Raw genomic sequence first — 17,514 nt, 5'->3', positions numbered from 1 at the left:
TAGGACAGTGAATCCCTGTGCAGGGAGTTCTGGCTGGGATTTTGGATGCTGTGGGGGCGACACTCCTGCCCTGTAAGTTCTGCACTGGCTTTGCTTTCCTATTGTTACAGTCTTTTCATATGAGAGTGATGCACTCCAGATATATACAATAGTAAAAAGAAAGCTGCTTTCTGTTTCACTTCCAAAGTACCACTCATTTTTTTTCTGTTTTGTCTGCCCTTCTGCCCCATATTTCACCTTTTTTCTGAAGACATCTACACTAATGATGTCTTTAACATCCTGTCTGGATTTGTTCCACTATTCTCTGGGTCAAAATGAAACATACATAAGCATATAAGTGGTGTACTCCTAAGTACTGGACAATCCTATAGCAATGCTACGAGATTCTAGAATCTTCTGGTTTTTCATGATGCCCACCATAGTGATGTCACCTTAATTCAGCAACATTTATTCAGCAAAGTGCAGCATTTTATCAGGTAATGGAAATACAGAGATAAATACATTTTCTTTTTCTTTCTTTTTTTTTTTTTTTGGTGAGATGGAGTCTCACTCTGTCTCCCAGGCTGGAGTGCAGTAGGGCAATCTCAGCTTACTGCAACCTCTGCCTCCTGGGTTTGAGTGATTCTCCTGCCTCAGCTTCCTGAGTAGCTGGGATTACAGGCGTGTGCCACCATACCCGGCTAATTTTTTTTTTTTTAAGTAGAGACGGGGTTTTACCATGTTGGCCAGGCTGGTCTCGAACTCATGACCTCAGGATCCACCCACCTCGGCCTGCTGGGATTACAGGCATGAGCCACCGTGCCCAGCTGATAAATATGTTTCTTAAGACACAGAGAGGGAGTTGTCAGAGTTAAGACGGTAGATCAAAACTTCCACACAGAATTATCTCACAGAGCAAAAGACTAGTAAGTAGGGAAAAACAGCAACCAAGCAGGGAAAGGGTCAAAACTAATTCTTTAAAGTTCAGCAAGGGCAGCAGGGGAAGCAGCAGTGGCAGTGGTAGCAGTCAGGAGCAGTGTGGAGGGTTTCTTGCTCACAGCCCGGGACATGATGAGACCCGGAAGTCTCAATGGGTTTCTCAGGTCTGGGAGGAAGCAAATTGAATGGGTCTTGTTATTTTTTTCCTCTCTGATCAAAGAGTAGTAAAACGTCCTACTGAGTAGAAATTGGTGAAATGGGAAAAGTGAAAAAAAAAACAGCCATTAATAGACATAAGTAAAGGCCCAGGACAGTATATTCAATGGGGAAAGCTGTCCATAGAGGATCTCCCATGAGCATGATATCCATCCCCAAATACAGGGGTCCTCAACCCCCAGACCATAGAACAGTACCAGTCTGTGGGCCTGTTAGGAGCCAGGCCACACAGCAGGAGGTAAGTGGCAGGCGAGTGATGGAAGCTTCATCTGTATTTAGAGCCAGCTACTCCCCATCATTCACATCAGCTCCTGAGCTCCACCTGCGCATGCCAGAGATCTAGGTTGTGCACTCTTGATGAGAATCTAATGCCTGATGATCTGAGGTGGAGCTGAGGCGGTGATGCTGGCGCTGGGCAGTGGCTGCAAACACAGTTGAACATTAGCAGAGAGGTTTGACTGCATAGAGACCATAATAATAAATCAGTTGCTTGCAGACTCATCAAAATTCTATCAGTGAGTGGCAAGTGACAATTCAGCTGCTGCTGGTGGCAGGCTTTATAGTGGCAAGTGAGCTGATGTACTTCAATTGTACAGCTGTATCTGGTGGGAGGCTTTAAGTCAGAAGCCAACACTTCAGTCCGTGCATGGCCCACCCATCATTTTATTTCCCGCTGCCACCCACATCTCTTTCCTGCACTACGCACTTGTCTCAGCCACAGTTTTGGTAAGCCCACCCGCTAACCCTAGCCAAAATGAGTAAAAAACAAATGTCACTGGAGAGCGTCTTTGAAAAGGGGGACAGACCCATTGATTTGACAGCAGAAGACAGACTGCCAACACAAAGCTGCATTTCAAAGAAAATGCCAAGAGTCCTTCTTAAATTATAGGTTCATTGCAACAGGTGACCACATTTGCGAAGCCCACTTTGTAGAATATGTGGTGACCAACCATCCAACAAAGCCGTGAAAACTTCAAAACTGCTTCACTGCATGGAAACCAAGCACCCTGCATTAAAAGACAAGGCTTTGGAGTTTTCAGAATTAAATAACAAACATGAAGAGCAGAAGCAATTATTGAAGGCCACCCCTTCATCAAATATGTCTGTACTGAAAGCATCGTTCTTACTATCTGATCACTTAGTGCTAAAGCCAGGACTGGCTGTTGGTGAGGAGCTGATCCTGCCTGCTGCTAAGGACATTTGTCATGAGCTTTTAGGAGAGGCCGTAGTTCAAAAGGTGGCACATGTTGCTCTTTCAGCCAGCGCCATAACTAGACGACGTGACGAAATAGCAGCGGATACTGAGGCATAACTGTTATAATTAATGAGTCACTGTGGTACTCAATCCAGGTTGACAAGTCTGCTGATAGTGACAACAAGACTACAGTGCTTGTTTTTCTGTGGCATGTTTTTCACGGGGATGTGCATAAGGACATGTTGTGTGCACTTTAGTTGCCAACCAACACCATGGCTGCTATTCAAGTCTTTGAATTATCACATATTAGGGAAACTAAACTGGTCATTTTGTGTTGTTGTATGCATGGATGCAGCGGCTGCTGTGACTGGACAGCTTTCTGGTTTCACTACTTGGGTCAAAGAAGTCACGTCTAAGCGTGAGTCGATACAGTATGTCATCTGTAGAGAAGTGCTGGCTAGCCAAAAAGTGTCACCTGAACTTAATGACATTTTACAGGATGTGATTAAAATTAACAACCGCGTTAAAGTATGTCCTAACTCACGTCTGTTCACGCAGCCCTGCGAGATGGCCACAGAGCACACACAGCTTCTCTGATACATCACAGAAGTGAGATGCTTTCTAAAGGGAGATCACTGGCCAGAGCTTCTGAGTTACAAGAGCCACTTCAGAGATTTCTTTTAGAAAGAGTCACTACTAGAACACATTTCAGTGACACAATATATAGGTTATGAAACTTGTTTACTTGTGTGACATATTTTTTTTTTTTTGAGACGGAGTTTCGCTCTTGTTACCCAGGCTGAAGTGCAATGGCGCGATCTCGGCTCACCGCAACCTCCGCCTCCTAGGTTCAGGCAATTCTCCTGCCTCAACCTCCTGAGTAGCTGGGATTACAGGCACGCGCCATCATGCCCAGCCAATTTTTTGTATTTTTAGTAGAGATGGGGCTTCACCATGTTGACCAGGATGGTCTCGATCTCTTGACCTCGTGATCCACCCGCCTCGGCCTCCCAATTGTGTGACATATTAAACCTCAACAAACTTGATCTGTCACTTCAAGGGATAGTGACACCTGTGTTCAAGTTGGCAGATAAAGCAGCTGCATTTGAAGCCAAACTGGAATTACAGGGGTGATGAGTGAACACTGGGATTTCTGACATTTTTCAAACCTGAGCAGAGATTGTGAAAGACATTGAGCCAGGGCCTTCATTCTCCCAGCTGGCGCATGATCACCTACCTCAGCTTTTAGAAGAGCTTGAGCTTTACTTCCCAACCACAAGACCCCCAAACTGGGAAGGAAGGATCTGCGACCCATTTGTGAATAAAGCAGTGAATCAACTTTGTCCATGCTGGAAGAGGATCAACTGCTTGAGATCATAAATCACAGTGGCCTTCAAAGTATGAGACAACTTCAAATCTCCGTATGTTCTGGATTAAAGTAAACATGGAATATCCTGAGATTGCCACAGATGCACTGGCAAGCCTGCTTCCATGTCCAACATCCTATCTTTGTGAAACAGGATTTACTGCAGTGACAGCAACCGAATGAGATTACAGAGTAGACTAGACATAAGCAACACATTTAATATGTCACTGTCTCCATCACCCTCAGATGGGACTATCTAGTTGCAGGAAAACAAGCTCAGGGCTCTCACTGATCCTACATTATGGTGAGTCACATAATTATTTCATTATATATTACAGTGTAATAATAATAGAAATAAAGTGTACAATAAATGAAAAGCGCTCAAATCATCCTGAACCATTCCCCTCCCCCACCCTGATCCATGGAAGACTTGTCTTCCACAAAACCAGTCCCTGGTACTGAAAAGGTTGGGGACTGCTGCCCACATAGATGGAACAAACCCTGACGTTGGACACTTACGATCCCAGGAGAAAGACCAGAACTCAGGGAATATCTTAGATGAGCTCTCCCTCCACTCGCCATTCTCTTGTGAGACTGCATAATAAGCTAGAATGCAAAACACCTGGCCAGCCACCACAGGTCTGGGTAAGTGGTGAGAGGAGGGGAACACAAGCTGATCAGAGATTCAAGGGAGGAGAACCAGTAGTCACTCAGATTTACCAGAGCCAGCTGGAAGGCCAGAAAAGCAAGGTTTCAGTCTTCAAACAAGTGAGAACTCAAGCAATACCATGTATGTACAATGCAACTATTAACACATAATTGTAGAATTATAACATTTATTGACAGATAAGTTAAAACTTTAAGGAGTGGAACAAATCAGCTGAAAATATGATCATTGTCCTAAATGCTTGAGCCAGTCACAAAGATTATATCTGAAAAGTCAAGTATTAAACAATGAAAGAAAAGCTAGCAAATGCAGAGAACAGAAGACAATCCCAATACCAAAATAATTGGTGCCTGCAGAATCAAGATAGTATGTGTCATGAGATTATTTCCCTAAAAGGAGGAGAAAAACCTCAGAGTACACTGTATTTCAGGAAACTTTGTTACAGAAAGGGTGGCCCCAGAGCCTGGCCCTTTTAGACTATTAAAACTTGGAGCCAAGTCTCTGGTCACCGAGTTGGAAAAGTCAGATCATCTCCAGTAGGTTTTAGTTCCGGAAATTAATGTGTCAAGATCTGCATGGTTTTGAAGAGAAGAATGACCCAAGGGCCTTTATCTAGCCACATTGTCATTTAAGTAAAGCACAGCTCGTAGCACTCTCATGAAGAAAACATGAAATGTGGCACTTTGGAACCCTTGAAAAAAAATACTGGTTGACAGTAAAATCCAGCCAGTAATAGAATGAATCACAAGAAAGGCCCCAGGAAGTAAAGACTGTAGTGAGCATTGAAATATTCACTTAAATACAAAGCTAATACTTAAATATACAACTAATACTAAAATATGCTTAAGTACAAAATACCAAAATATACTTAAGTATGGAACTAATACCAAAATATACTTAAAGATAGAACTAATAGCTAAATATAACTAATAGAGAAAGAATAGCTAAATATTACTAATATAGAAAGAATAGCTAAATATACTTAAGTATAGAGCTAATACTTAAATATAAAACTAATACTAATTAACTAGAAATTATGGCTGCAGGACAGACCATGAATGTTATAAACCTGGGCAATGTAAAAATGAAATAATCAACAAAAATCAGGAGATGGGAGGAGGAACAATGTGAAGAATTAGAAGATTTTGTACTTTTAAAATGCAGAGTCGAGAAGTATTGTTAAAATGGAAGAATGTTGTATGTTTTTAAAAGAATGAGTAAAGCCTCTTAATGTTTTCATATACTTCATCTTAACTTGAAGGTTTCTTTACTCTTGTGGTAAAGAAACATTTACTTTGAAGTTCAACCCTTCTTCAGTTTCTGCTTCCTTTTCTCCCTTTACATTCTAAACAATTAAAATAGAATTATAGCAAACTGTCTTTGTATATAAAAAAATTAAAATAGAATGTGTTTTCTGAAAATAATACCACGTGAAATAGCCCATTTTCATAAAACCTATTTCTCTCCCTCTCTCTGTACACACATAAAATATCTTCACCTAATGTCAGCAATGATAATTTAGGAATGATTGGATTTGGAGTAACTTTAAACCTTTCACTTGTATTCTTTTCTGCAATATTTAGTTCTTTATAATCAGCAATTCTTTTATAAAGACAGCAGTGATTGTTCTTAAAGACAGATTTAAAAAGCCAAAGATGTTGACCTCAGTTATTTCCCTCTTCATGGGGAAGCGGAAGCTTGTTGGGCACACATAGTCATCAGGGAGGGTGCAGCCTGCCTGTTCGTAGGCCTGCTGGTGCACTTGAAGTTCTAGACTTGAGCCTTTTGAATGTTTGGGATTCTGCATCGCTGCCCAGGAGCTTAACGCTTAGTTGTTTCCATCAGGGGTTCGCAGTCTGTCTGTCACTCCAGCACTGAGGGATGGGGTAAGCACCTGTCACCGATGCTGGCTCATTCAAGCCAGTTCTCAAGTGGCAGGATAAGTGTGCTGAGAAGAGCCAGGAGGACCACACGGTGCAGAATAGGGCAGGAAAGAGGCAGGGCCGGGAAAGACACCAGAATCCCCAGTGGTTCTCCCGGTGACCAGGAGGGTCTTCTTATAATCTGGTCCCCACTCCCAGGCTGAAGACCATGGTGTAAATCTTCATGGTTTAAAATAATTTACATTGAGAACATACAGCTTGCAAGTGTGACCCAGATGCCGCAGGCCCTACCAGGTAGAATAAAAAGGCAAAGAGAGGGAAAATAATAAAGGAAAAATTTTTTTCCAAAGAAGAACTAGTCCAGGATATCTAGCATGTTCCAGAGAAGACTGAGAAAACAAACAGGAGGTAACCCTTGACAAAATAATTTTTAAAAACTTCCCTCAAATGATGGATGTGTTTCCGGGTTGAAAGGCTTACCAAATACCCTTCATGGTGGCTGAAAATATCTGCACACCAAGGCTGCCTCCTTAGGGGGCCTTAGGACAGCAAGAACATGGAGAACGGCAGTCACTTGCAAAGCACCGGCCACCGGAACAGCTTTGCTCGGGGTGACAATGACTGCTGAAGGCAGGAATGCTGGGCTTCACAGTCCTGGAGGAGGGTCGCATCCAGCTTAGACTGTTAGGCCCAGCCAGCTATCAGCCAGGTGCAAGGGTTGAATAGAAACATTCTTAGCCAACTGAGATCTCAGAAATGTTACCACCCACACATCCTTTGTCAGGACCCAGCCCTGCCAAAATGAGCCTGCTAAGTAACATAAAAGCAGGAAAGGCCTTAGCTGTAGGAAACAAGAGATCTTGAAACCTCTCATTTCAAGAGAGGAGGGAAGAATGCTCTAGAATGGAGAATGGTGAGTTTAAAGATGAAGATATTTGCCAAGTATCAAGGCACCTAGTCCAGACTGGAACAGGCTTCAGAGGTTCCAGGAACGATTGCTTCAAGAAATTAAAATTCATTGGATGCCTGATAGAAATTAGCATTAGCAAGGAGATTTTGATAAGAAGGTAACCATTTGCAGTTGATTTTGGTGGTAAGGTCACAGAAATATAATAAAAGGAACCACCCACTTCTCCACCCTTTATAAGTTTGGTTCCAGTGGGGAAGGAAGCTTTCAGAAAGGAAGAAATTAGGAAGGTCTCTATATGGCACAGGTGGGAAGAGGAGCGTGGTGTTAATGAAGACACTGTCTAGCTCTAACTCAGATTACTAGATACTTATTTTGGGAGGATGGGGAGTGTGAATATGCCTGGGTAGGAGGAGGAGCTAAATCCTCTTCTATAGATAACATCTAAAATCGAGCACTCACCAGGTTCATGCCTGTAGTCTCAGCACTTTGGGAGGCCAAGGAGGGCGGATCACCTGAGGTCAGGAGTTGGAGACAAACCTGACCAACATGGAGAAACTCCGTCTCTACAAAGGTACAGAATGAGCCAGGCGTGGTGGCACATGTCTACAATCCCAACTACTCGGGAGGCTGAGGCAGGAGAATCACTTGAACCTGGGAGGTGGAGGTTGCAGTGAGCCAAGGTTATACCATTGCACTCCAGCCTGGGGAACAAGAGCAAAACTCCATCTCAAAAAAAAAAGAGCACTCAAAAGGCAGCAGCTCTATGATGGTATTTTAGAGGTGTGTGAGATACAGAGGTAAATTAAAGACCAAGCAGATTGCTTTAAAGAAGGTGAAAATAGTTGCTACCCCGGACGGGGAAATGGCTGAAAGACTATTTTTCGCATTTAGAAAACTCGTAGAACTGTTGTTTTTTTTCCCTAACAGTTGGTGCATGTATAACTCTGGCCAAACAGACTTTCACAGTACTAAGACTTGGCCGTGGGTTGGCTGGATATCAGGGGACTGTGAAGCTGCCATCAGACGTGTGCTGGAAGTGTATGCAGTGCTGTGGTCTCTGCAGATGAGATGGGACTAGTTGGCAGGTGCAGCTCTATTCGGGACAGGAGTTTAGGTGCCTTTGGAAATTCAGGTGTCTCTGAAGACTGTACTGTCTGGCAGTGAAGGGATGGACAGAGGCAAGGGTCCTTAATGGCCTGTACCGTAGCTGCTGTCCCAGGCATCAGGGGTACAGGGCAGGGCAGGGCCGCTAGGGTAAGACTAGGAAAGGTTTCCTGGAGTTGCTGCCCCAGAACTGAGGCTCGAGAGATGAGTAGGAGAGCCAGGAAAAGGGGAGAGGGAAAGGCCCTTCTAGAGGAAGGAGGCTGCACACTTGCTGCTTGAGGACCGGCCCTGGGTCATTGCAAGGCACACTCTTGAGGTACCTGTTGAATCTCCTGGGCTCTACTTACAGAGGACCTGCAGTTCTTTTGGCAACCCTCAGGCATTCTTGATGCTGTTCTTATTTTGGAACGTAAGGAGTGGTCCCTCAGGCCGATTTGTGAACATCATGTCCTGGGAGAAGGCAGGAGAGTTAGGATGAGTTGCCGGGGAGGAATCTGACCATGTGTGTGTCCTTAAACCTCCTCTTTTCCACTGTTCTGTAGGATAAGGAGCCCCGTGGAATCATCCCTTTAGAGAATCTGAGTATCCGGGAGGTGGAGGACTCCAAAAAACCAGTGAGTATTTTTGAGGGGAGAAAGGGGATGGGTGTTTCAAAGATTTTTTTTAAAAACCTGAAACCAAAGCACTGAAAAGTGTGATCAGGCCTTTTATTTAGTCTAATTTTTTATTGTATTGTTCAAGCCGAAGATGAGACTAAATCACTTCTTTCTGTGCTGTCCATCTGGTTTATAGTTTCACTTAGTGAATATCACATGGGGTGTAGAAGTTGCTCCTCCTCAGATGGCGACAGCAAACACTCATGGGTGGGCTATTTATTTTATGACCTTGGGACACCTTGTATTTATTTTTCCTTTGTTTTGGACCATCACGATGTTACTGGCTTGACTTTAAAAAGTCTTCAGTAACCTGTGGTTCTCTCCATATTTTACATGCATTAGAAGTGGAGCCATCTTATATCAGGTTGGTATGTTTGCTAACAAGACTTATTTCTATGCAATTTACAGTCTCCAGAATTCTACTTCTAAGCTTCACTTTTCCTTAGGAAAATACATCTTGCTTGTATTTTGTGAAGGTCAGAATAAAGAGGCTTTGGGGAAAGAAATCAGCGTGTTTCTCAGTCAGCAGCATCCTTTGCTTCAGTCTCTCCTCTCTGTTTTGATTCTCAGAACTGCTTTGAGCTTTATATCCCAGACAATAAAGACCAAGTCATCAAGGCCTGCAAGACCGAGGCTGACGGGCGGGTCGTGGAGGGGAACCACACTGTTTACCGGATCTCAGCTCCGACGCCCGAGGAGAAGGAGGAGTGGATGAAGTGCATTAAGTAAGTGACTTCAGAGAAGGGAGGTGAGCGTGCCTGACGGGCCCTCGCTCACCAGGTGTTCATCGTCTCAGTGGCCAAACACGCCGCCCGCCCCTCTTCTGTGCTCCGAGTGTAGGGAATTTTGGTCCTGGTTCCCAGATGACTTCCCGGGAGGCCTTTGGATTTTTGTCTATTACAGCCTATGTAAAAGAGCACGTCCCATCTGGGTTCCCCAGGTGTCCTCATAGACCCCAAATGGGAAGAGGTGAGTGAGCTGCAGGTACAGATGCCATTGCTGAACTGGCCTTTCCATGTCTGAGGAAGCTGTTCTCGTTATAGTAACAGCTCTGTGGTGACAGTAGTTATGTTTTATCATTTGGGAATGCTATGAGACACCATTTTCCTAGCTACAGATGAGGAAACTGAGGCCCACAGAGGTCAAGACATTCGCTGGAAGTCACATAGCATGATCCAAGGTCCAGGAGGAGGGAAAAGCCTCCTCAGAGTTCCACAGCTAAGAAGTGGAGCTCCGAGTCCAGTGCTCTGACTCCTCACTCTCAGCTCTGCTCCGGCCATGTCAGGTTTCTCATGGGGCTAGAGACTTCTGATGGGAAAAGTGTCTGGAAACACAGCTTTCTGAAGCCAACTGGCTTCTTTTGCTTCATGTTCTTCCCTGGGCCTTCGTCCGCCTGGTCCTGCTTCCGGTCCTGTATGAGGATCAAGACTGAGCATCTGCCTTTGCCTTCTCTCTGTGAGGCTTGCTCCTGAGAGCACAGCCTTGTCCTCCCTCCTAGGTGCTTCATCCATGAGAGTTTACCCAGCTATTTTCCTGAGAAAGGCTCCTCAGCTGCCTGTGACTTCACTTGGGAAACAGGGAGGATGTTTTCCAGGTGACTGCCAAGGCCCCTGTAAGTCCCCTGTATACTGTGTGACGGGCTTTCTCCCACCCAGGCTACAGCCCCCTTCCTCAGAGAGTCCGATACACTCTGGCCTTTGTTTTAGCTTTTGGTATTTCTACTCAAACCGGGGTAGGTTTTGGCCAAGGTTAAATATTTAATAAATGATTGAAGATGGAGATGATGTGGTGATGGAAGGAAAAGATAGATGATTTATCCCTTCAAAAGTAAATCTGAAAATTCATGCAATGAAAAGAGATGGGAGCCAGGCGGGGAGAGGATGGATTTGGATGGATTTGGCGCTGGCTCACACTGTGCTGAGTCCTTGCTCTGTCCCTCTGAGCGTGGTGCCTGGTAGGCAGGTAACCTATCTCTTCTGTCTGATAGAGGTCATTTCTGACTCGTGGGCTCTTGTGAGGATTAAATGAGATCATGTGGTGGGCACAGGCCTCAGCAGCTTCCCTGGCATGACAGCCATCATGGGAAGTGTGGCCCTGAGCAGGGGCCAGCCCACTCTCCATGAGCAGACACAGTGCCACTGTGTTTTCAGAGTCCCCTGCTAGTAATGGCATCAGCCCTGCATTCTGGGGAAGAAAACAGCAGTGTTGTGGGGGACCTGCATCCTTTTTTTAACATCCTGAAAAAGAATTTAACTCTTGAATCATTATAAAACGTGGCTTTTATATAAGATTTGAAGTAAGGGTTGTACAGGATTTTACCTTTGTTCTCACAAATTAATAGCTGATGGTCCTGACGCCATTTATGAATTAATCCGTGTTGCTCCTGCCGATGACACGGCCTCCTTCGTTTGTACCCACCTCCTCCATCACGTGGCAAAGCACCTGCTGTTCCGCCATGTCTCCCAGTGTGAGCGCCACCCAGCCTCTGCCCTGGAGCCGCATGCATGCTCTGACTGTGCTGGCTGGTTGGCTTCCTGGCCCCCCCTCACTGGTCTTTCACAAAAGTTTTGGCTGGTTTTGTACATGTGTCTTTCATGTGGTTTTTATTTCTATAGTTGGAAAAACTAAGCATTTTTCAAAGTTACACTTAGAATCATTCAATCCTTTAGTGAGAGTGAGTGCCGAGTTCTCCTGTGTGGGGTTGCTGGACTCCTCTGATCTGTCCCGAAGCAGACTGGTCTCAGCCTCGGATCTGCAGACCCTCCCTTGGCACTCTGTGGGCATGCTGTCCTCAAACCTCCCTGCACCTGGTGCAAGGTGGGCCCATTAGGATTAATATCCCCATTTCACAGATGAAGACACTGAGGCACGCCAAACTTGAGTAAGTTGTCCAAAACCACACAGAGGTGGAGCTGGTCCTCAAACCTGAGCAGTGTGACTCATGCAGCTGCACTGGCAACCACCTTGCAGCCTCAGCTGTCCTTGGCCCTAGCTACTTCTCCCAGTGGAAACAGTGGTGATGACAGGAGCAGGAAGAGGATCTGGCTGGTGGATACCTCTTCCCCAGTATTGCCAGAAAGACTTTGGAGGTCCAGTTCAGGACATGTTTTTCTCTACATGCTTTTCCTAGAGTTACCAGCAACCTCTGTTCTTGTGCCCCTGCTTGTGGGCTGTCATGGCATTGGGTTCTGTGGAATCAGGTGTTCTGTAATGCTGGGTCTTCCTTCATGCTGTACCCGAAGGTGAAGCAGTACAACTGCAGAGTCAACAGCAACAGCGGCTGCCGTCCAGTGTGTCTGCTGTGCGCCGAGATGGGCTCTTAGTATATGGATCTCTGTTGGACTCTCCAGAACCCAGGGAGGCAGGGCAGCTCCAGCTCCCACATGAGGACGAGGGAGTGAGGAGCAGCATGCAGAGCTAGGCAGGGCTGACCAGGGCCTGGTGTCTGACTGCAGCCCAGCCCTCCTCATCGCCCAACACTCAGCCTCTGCACACAGGGCAGTGCCACACACACCTGCAGAAACACCTGGCTTACCTGAAAGGGACCGACCCAAGAAGCCAAGAGAGATTCACCCCAGCACTTCCAAAAATGAAAGCAGATGTTTTGGCTGGCCAGATTCCCTCATGAGAGCACTTTGAGTGGTCAGACCCCTTCCTGGTGAGATCTCATCCAGACATGTTTCGAGTACTGTTCAGTCCCTAGCACTCCCTGAGAGCTGCAGAAACATTTTCCCGTGGACACATCGTCTCTTGTGAATAGGATCCCAGTCAGCTCAGGGGAGCCATAGCAGCTGCTGGTGCCACCGCTCAGCAGGAGCAAGTGCCCTACCTGCAGTCAGGAGGCTTATGCCTGAGCTCTGGGACAAATCATCACTTAGGATACTGCTTCCCTGGAAAGAAATGAAGTGTCCAGGCTTGTAGACCATAACTTGCTTGAAAGTTGAGAATGATAGACAGGGCTGTGGAGTTGCTGGTCTGCCGCAGTGCTTCAGCCTGCGCGTCCGGTGTTGCCGTTTTCGCGGCTCTGGCACAGGCATGAGCCCAGTCCCCTCCCTGTGTGCCCTGTGAACCCAGCCAGGTTCAGCCGATCTGTCCCTGGTGCCCCACCAGCAGCATCGGGCTGGGCAGTGCTGCCTCTGGGGTCACGGAGCCTGAGTTACTGAACCGGTGCACATGGGGGCTTGGAAGGCCCCACTGCATTATCATGCCAGCTGCCACGCACCCCATGCCAGAGGACTGCCTGTGACACAGCTTGATTACATGGCACTCGCTGCTGCCAAGAAAAGTCAGAGGTCATGAAACTCAAGCACAGGTTTTTTTCTCTGAATTTGAATATAGCTGTCAGAATGTGTCATGATTCTGTTCCTAAATGTCAATTGATTATTACATTGAAACAGGAAAAAAAGACCCCAAAATTATCTTGTCATGTATTCCTGTATCTCTTTCGAAGTGTATCACCTAAGTCACTGTGCAGACACAGCAAGGGTGGACGACACTAACTTGGCCTTTGCAGTGATGGTGGGTGGGACAGGAGCTTCAGGGCATGAGGAGCCCCTGAGAAGCCCCTGCCCGGATGTGTTTCTTCTGATTCTGTCCCTCATGTCTCTGTTTTCTTCCGTTTCTGTGCTCCAGAGCAGCCATCAGCAGGGACCCTTTCTATGAAATGCTCGCGGCACGGAAAAAGAAGGTCTCCTCCACGAAGCGACACTGAGTGTGCAGCCAAGGGCGTCGGTCTGCGGGGCTTCGGAGCTCCTGCCCTTCTCCCGCGCCTCCACGGATGTGCTGCTGCCTGGCAGAGCGTCCTCTGCCAGGCCCTGCCCTGGATTCTTAGAGACTAGCTTCAGCTTTTGCTATTTTTTTTTTAAGTGGGAGAAGTGTGGGCTGTTATCACTGGGGAAAAGGGGACCGGCTGCCTATCCAGCATGGGCTGCTGAGCCTTTCTCTCTCACAGGGCAGAGCTCCTGTTGGCAGGGCAGCCTCCTGGCGAGTTTCTCTGCTCGGTGTTCTGGTAGCAGAGCTTGGTGCCAACTGTTTACCTCCTGGTTGTCCCGGTGAAGAAGCCTTCAACCCCTGCACCATAAATACATGTATCCATATATTATTATATGTTAAGAAAAAAGGTGGAAAGGAAGAGAAGCCACATACTATAAAGATCTATTTTTTTTTAAGAGAGAACATAGTGCTGTTCAGGTGCGTTCTGCCCTGGCTGTTCTGGGAGCTTCTCCCTGGAGAAGAGCACCCAGGGCTGCAGCTGAGGGGCATCAGCCTGGGCCCGAGGCAGGGCCTGGCCCACCTCTCCTGTGCTGTGGGAGCTGACTGCCTAGTGCTTGTCTGGGCGAGAGAGACAGGTGAGGTCAAGGATGCAGAGGGCAGAGGTGCGGTGGGCCTCGGACAACACAGTCAGACTGGGGCCTGCCCTGGCCGGGGGCACAGCCAGCAGCAGCAGCATGCAGTCCAGCAGCTCCCGCAGATATTTCTCCATCCCAAGTGCCTGCGGAGCGCCAAGGAGAGAGGAGAGAACTGACCGGACGCTTACGTTATTTTCCTCCTTCAGAATCCAAGTTCTTGTGGGGCTTTAACGTAGAAAGTCAGCATTTTCCTTGAGCTAAATACCTAATAACCAAAACTGTGAGGAAAGTTATCGGGACAGAGCTTCCAGATAACCTAACTGTTTCATATTTGGTTTTTCTTCCTTTTCCCCAGAACTCCAGTCCTCGTTCTAGAGGAAGGAGTAGGACTTACCCAATCCCCTTAGGGCTTCAGCTTTTTCTGCCTCAAAACTGGCCCTAACTGGACTACTCTGGATACGTTTTGTGGTGGGCCCCCTAGAGGGGAGGATAGGCCTTTATCTGCTCAGTGGAGTGCACTGGAGTGAGGTGGGGTGGCCAGGCAGCCTCTCACATCTCTCTTCTCCCTGCAGGCACTGTGTGAGCTGGCCCTGCCCTCATTCCAGTGTGAAGGGAGCCATGATACGCAGCATTTTCCTGCCGTTCTCTCAGGGACTCTCAAGGGCAGCTCCTGCCCCTCCGCCAGGGCCAGCATGCCAGTCCAGGCCGAGCAGGTGGCTGGCCGTCTGGCCTTCTCGGCCCGCCCCTCCACAGGACCCTGGCGCAGGGCGGTGCAGGGCGTGGCCCCGAGGAGGCAGGTGGAGGAGCTGCGGGTTTCCACAGGGCCGCATCGCCACAGATCTTCTGACCCTTTGGGGTTGGCGAGCATCTCTGGAAATAGCTTTTGCAGAGGCGTGGTGGGAGGAACGGAGGGGGACAGTCTCTCACTGCCCCCTCCCCGATCTGTGTAGATCCTACCTGGAGTGGCTTCACGCACTTTTGTGCCAGAGCTTGTGAGGGTGACAGAAGAGGGTCCAGGCTGGAAACCTGAACTTTCTGGGTGGGAGAACCAGGCGGTGCCTGCTGAGGTCTGGGCATGTTTGGGCCGGCACTGGAGCCTGTCCAGCTGGCCTAGACCCTGACCTGGTTCTCACAAGTGTTTCCTAGTCAGAGAGGCACCTGGGTCAGTATTAGTCTATTTATCAGAGGTGTAAATAATCTATGTATAGTTTTTCTCCTTTTAGATTATTTTGTATTTGTTTAAAAGAAGTTTTGTCAAAATACAAAAATATAAAGAAATGACTGAAAGTTGTTGACAGGGTTTTTTAAAAAATTATAATTATTCTAATTGTTTTTGTTTGTTTGTTTTTGCCTTGTAAACTAGCGCCAAGGAACTGCAGCAAATAAACTCCAAATTTGCCCATGCCGTCTTTGTCTGTGGCATCTCTCATGCTCGGGGTGGGCCTCGAGGTAGGAGAGGAGTGCTTAGCAGACGTGCAGGCAGGAGGGGTGCCATGCAAACTGCACCCCGAGTTCAGTTGAAACACACTGAAAGTGGGAGGAGGCCTCTGTGTTCTGTTAAGAGCACAGTGAGAAAAGATAATGAGCTTAGTCTTTGCACCAGCCCCTGCCCCTGCTTTTTTAGAAGAAGAAACGTGAAACATCAATTTTAAATTAAGATCAATAAATATGCCTTCAGTCAATATAATACATTTTTAGTATGATTTCAGTTTCCAGAGATGACGTCATAATGCCAGGGAACAGACAGGGAAAAGTCTTGGTGGGCTCGAACCCAGAAGCAGCGGAAGGCACCTGGTGAGGCGGCACCCAGCAGAGAGACAGCAGAGCACCAGGCTGGCCTGCATTCTTCCACACGGCAACAGTCATGTCTGATCTTTCCTTCTTCCTTCAAGCCCCCAGTCTGCCCTGACCATTCCCCAGGTGACTGCCCTGCTTTACTGAGAAGAGGACTGTCAGGTGTGAAGAGCAGCATTCCTACCTTCTCAAGTCAGTCGCCCCCGAATTGTTTTTGTTCCCTCCCATCTCTGGAAGAAGTGGCCTCCTCTTTTTCCTGTCTCCCCAGATCCATCTCTGTCAGTTATCCTCTGTCTTGTACATATTCCCAGTTTCTTTCTGCATTAATATATTTCCCTCAAACCACAGAAACACCCATCTCATTTGAAAAGCAAATCCCTAAACTCAGGAATAAGAGATCTCCACTCTGTTAAAACATGTGCTCTGGCCGGGCGCAGTGGCTCACGCCTATAATCCCAGCACTTTGGGAGGCCGAGACGGGTGGATCACAAGGTCAAGAGATTGAGACCATCCTGGTCAACATGGTGAAACCCCGTCTCTACTAAAAATACAAAAATTAGCTGGGCATGGTGGTGCGTGCCTGTAGTCCCAGCTACTCGGGAGGCTGAGGCAGGAGAATTGCTTGAACCCAGGAGACGGAGGTTGCAGTGAGCCGAGATCGCGCCATTGCACTCCAGCGACTTTGTAAAAAGAGTGAAACTCCATCTCCAAAAAAAAAAAAACATGTGCTCTGAATGAAGAGCCCCCCCCGCAAACAGGCTTTGTGTGAGCAACGTGGCTGTTTATTCATCCCAGTGTGGGCAGGCTGAGCCCGAAAAGAGTCATCAGAGGGTAGTGGGATAGGAGCTGGTTTTGTAGGTTTGGGGGAGGCAGTGCAAAGTCACAGAAGTTACAGTTCAGGGTGGTTTTTGCAAGCTGGGAGGGGGTTGTAGGGTCTGGAGTCACAAGGTTGACCGAGGTCAGTTACAGAGTCCAGTTGCATTGTCTCAAAATTAATTCGGCGCTGCAGGGATTGATTATTTCTTCTCCTTTTGTGGTTTTCCAGTTACTTCAGACTTTCTAGTTCCAGGAACTCATCTGGATTGTACGTGCAGGTTACAGGGGTTATCATGGCATAGTCCATAGTGCAATCAGCCTGAAAGGCATTACACGCTTACCACTTCTATTCAGCATTGTGCTGGGCGTTCTAGTCAGGGCAGTTAGGAAATGAAAGGCATCCAGTTATGAAAGGAAGAAGGAAGATTACATTTATTTGCTGGTAACATGACTTTATAATGCCCAGCCGAGCCGTGGGAATGGGACCACCAGTTTGCAGCCCCAGCCCAGGAGAGCTGCAGGCACTAGATGCCATCCCATGAGAGCTGGGGTGGGCTGAGCCCAGCACGGAGGGTGGGGCTGCTCCTGGCTTTGGGGGATCACATTAAGATGAGTCAGAGAATATTCTGGAGTCAGGATTT

General features: G+C 47.2%; 1 protein-coding gene across 5 annotated transcripts in view; it reads left to right on the top strand.

Moving 5' to 3' along the window:
• Positions 1-15,668, top strand: part of CYTH1 (cytohesin 1) — a 104,032-nt gene extending 88,364 nt beyond the window's left edge. For all 5 annotated transcript variants that reach the window (XM_035301948.3, XM_017972891.4, XM_078374794.1 and 2 more), the window contains 3 exons: positions 8,802-8,873; positions 9,486-9,640; positions 13,548-15,668. In XM_035301948.3, the coding sequence (XP_035157839.1) occupies positions 8,802-8,873; positions 9,486-9,640; positions 13,548-13,626 (306 nt within the window). In that variant the 3' untranslated portion in view covers positions 13,627-15,668. The remainder of the gene's footprint in view (positions 1-8,801; positions 8,874-9,485; positions 9,641-13,547) is intronic.
• The last annotated feature ends 1,846 nt before the right edge of the window (positions 15,669-17,514 follow it).

The sequence above is a fragment of the Callithrix jacchus genome, chromosome 5 (assembly GCF_049354715.1).
Source record: "Callithrix jacchus isolate 240 chromosome 5, calJac240_pri, whole genome shotgun sequence".
NCBI lineage: Eukaryota > Metazoa > Chordata > Mammalia > Primates > Cebidae > Callithrix > Callithrix jacchus.
The sequence above is the reverse complement of the archived record's forward strand: the minus strand, read 5'-3'. Positions and strand labels throughout refer to the sequence as shown.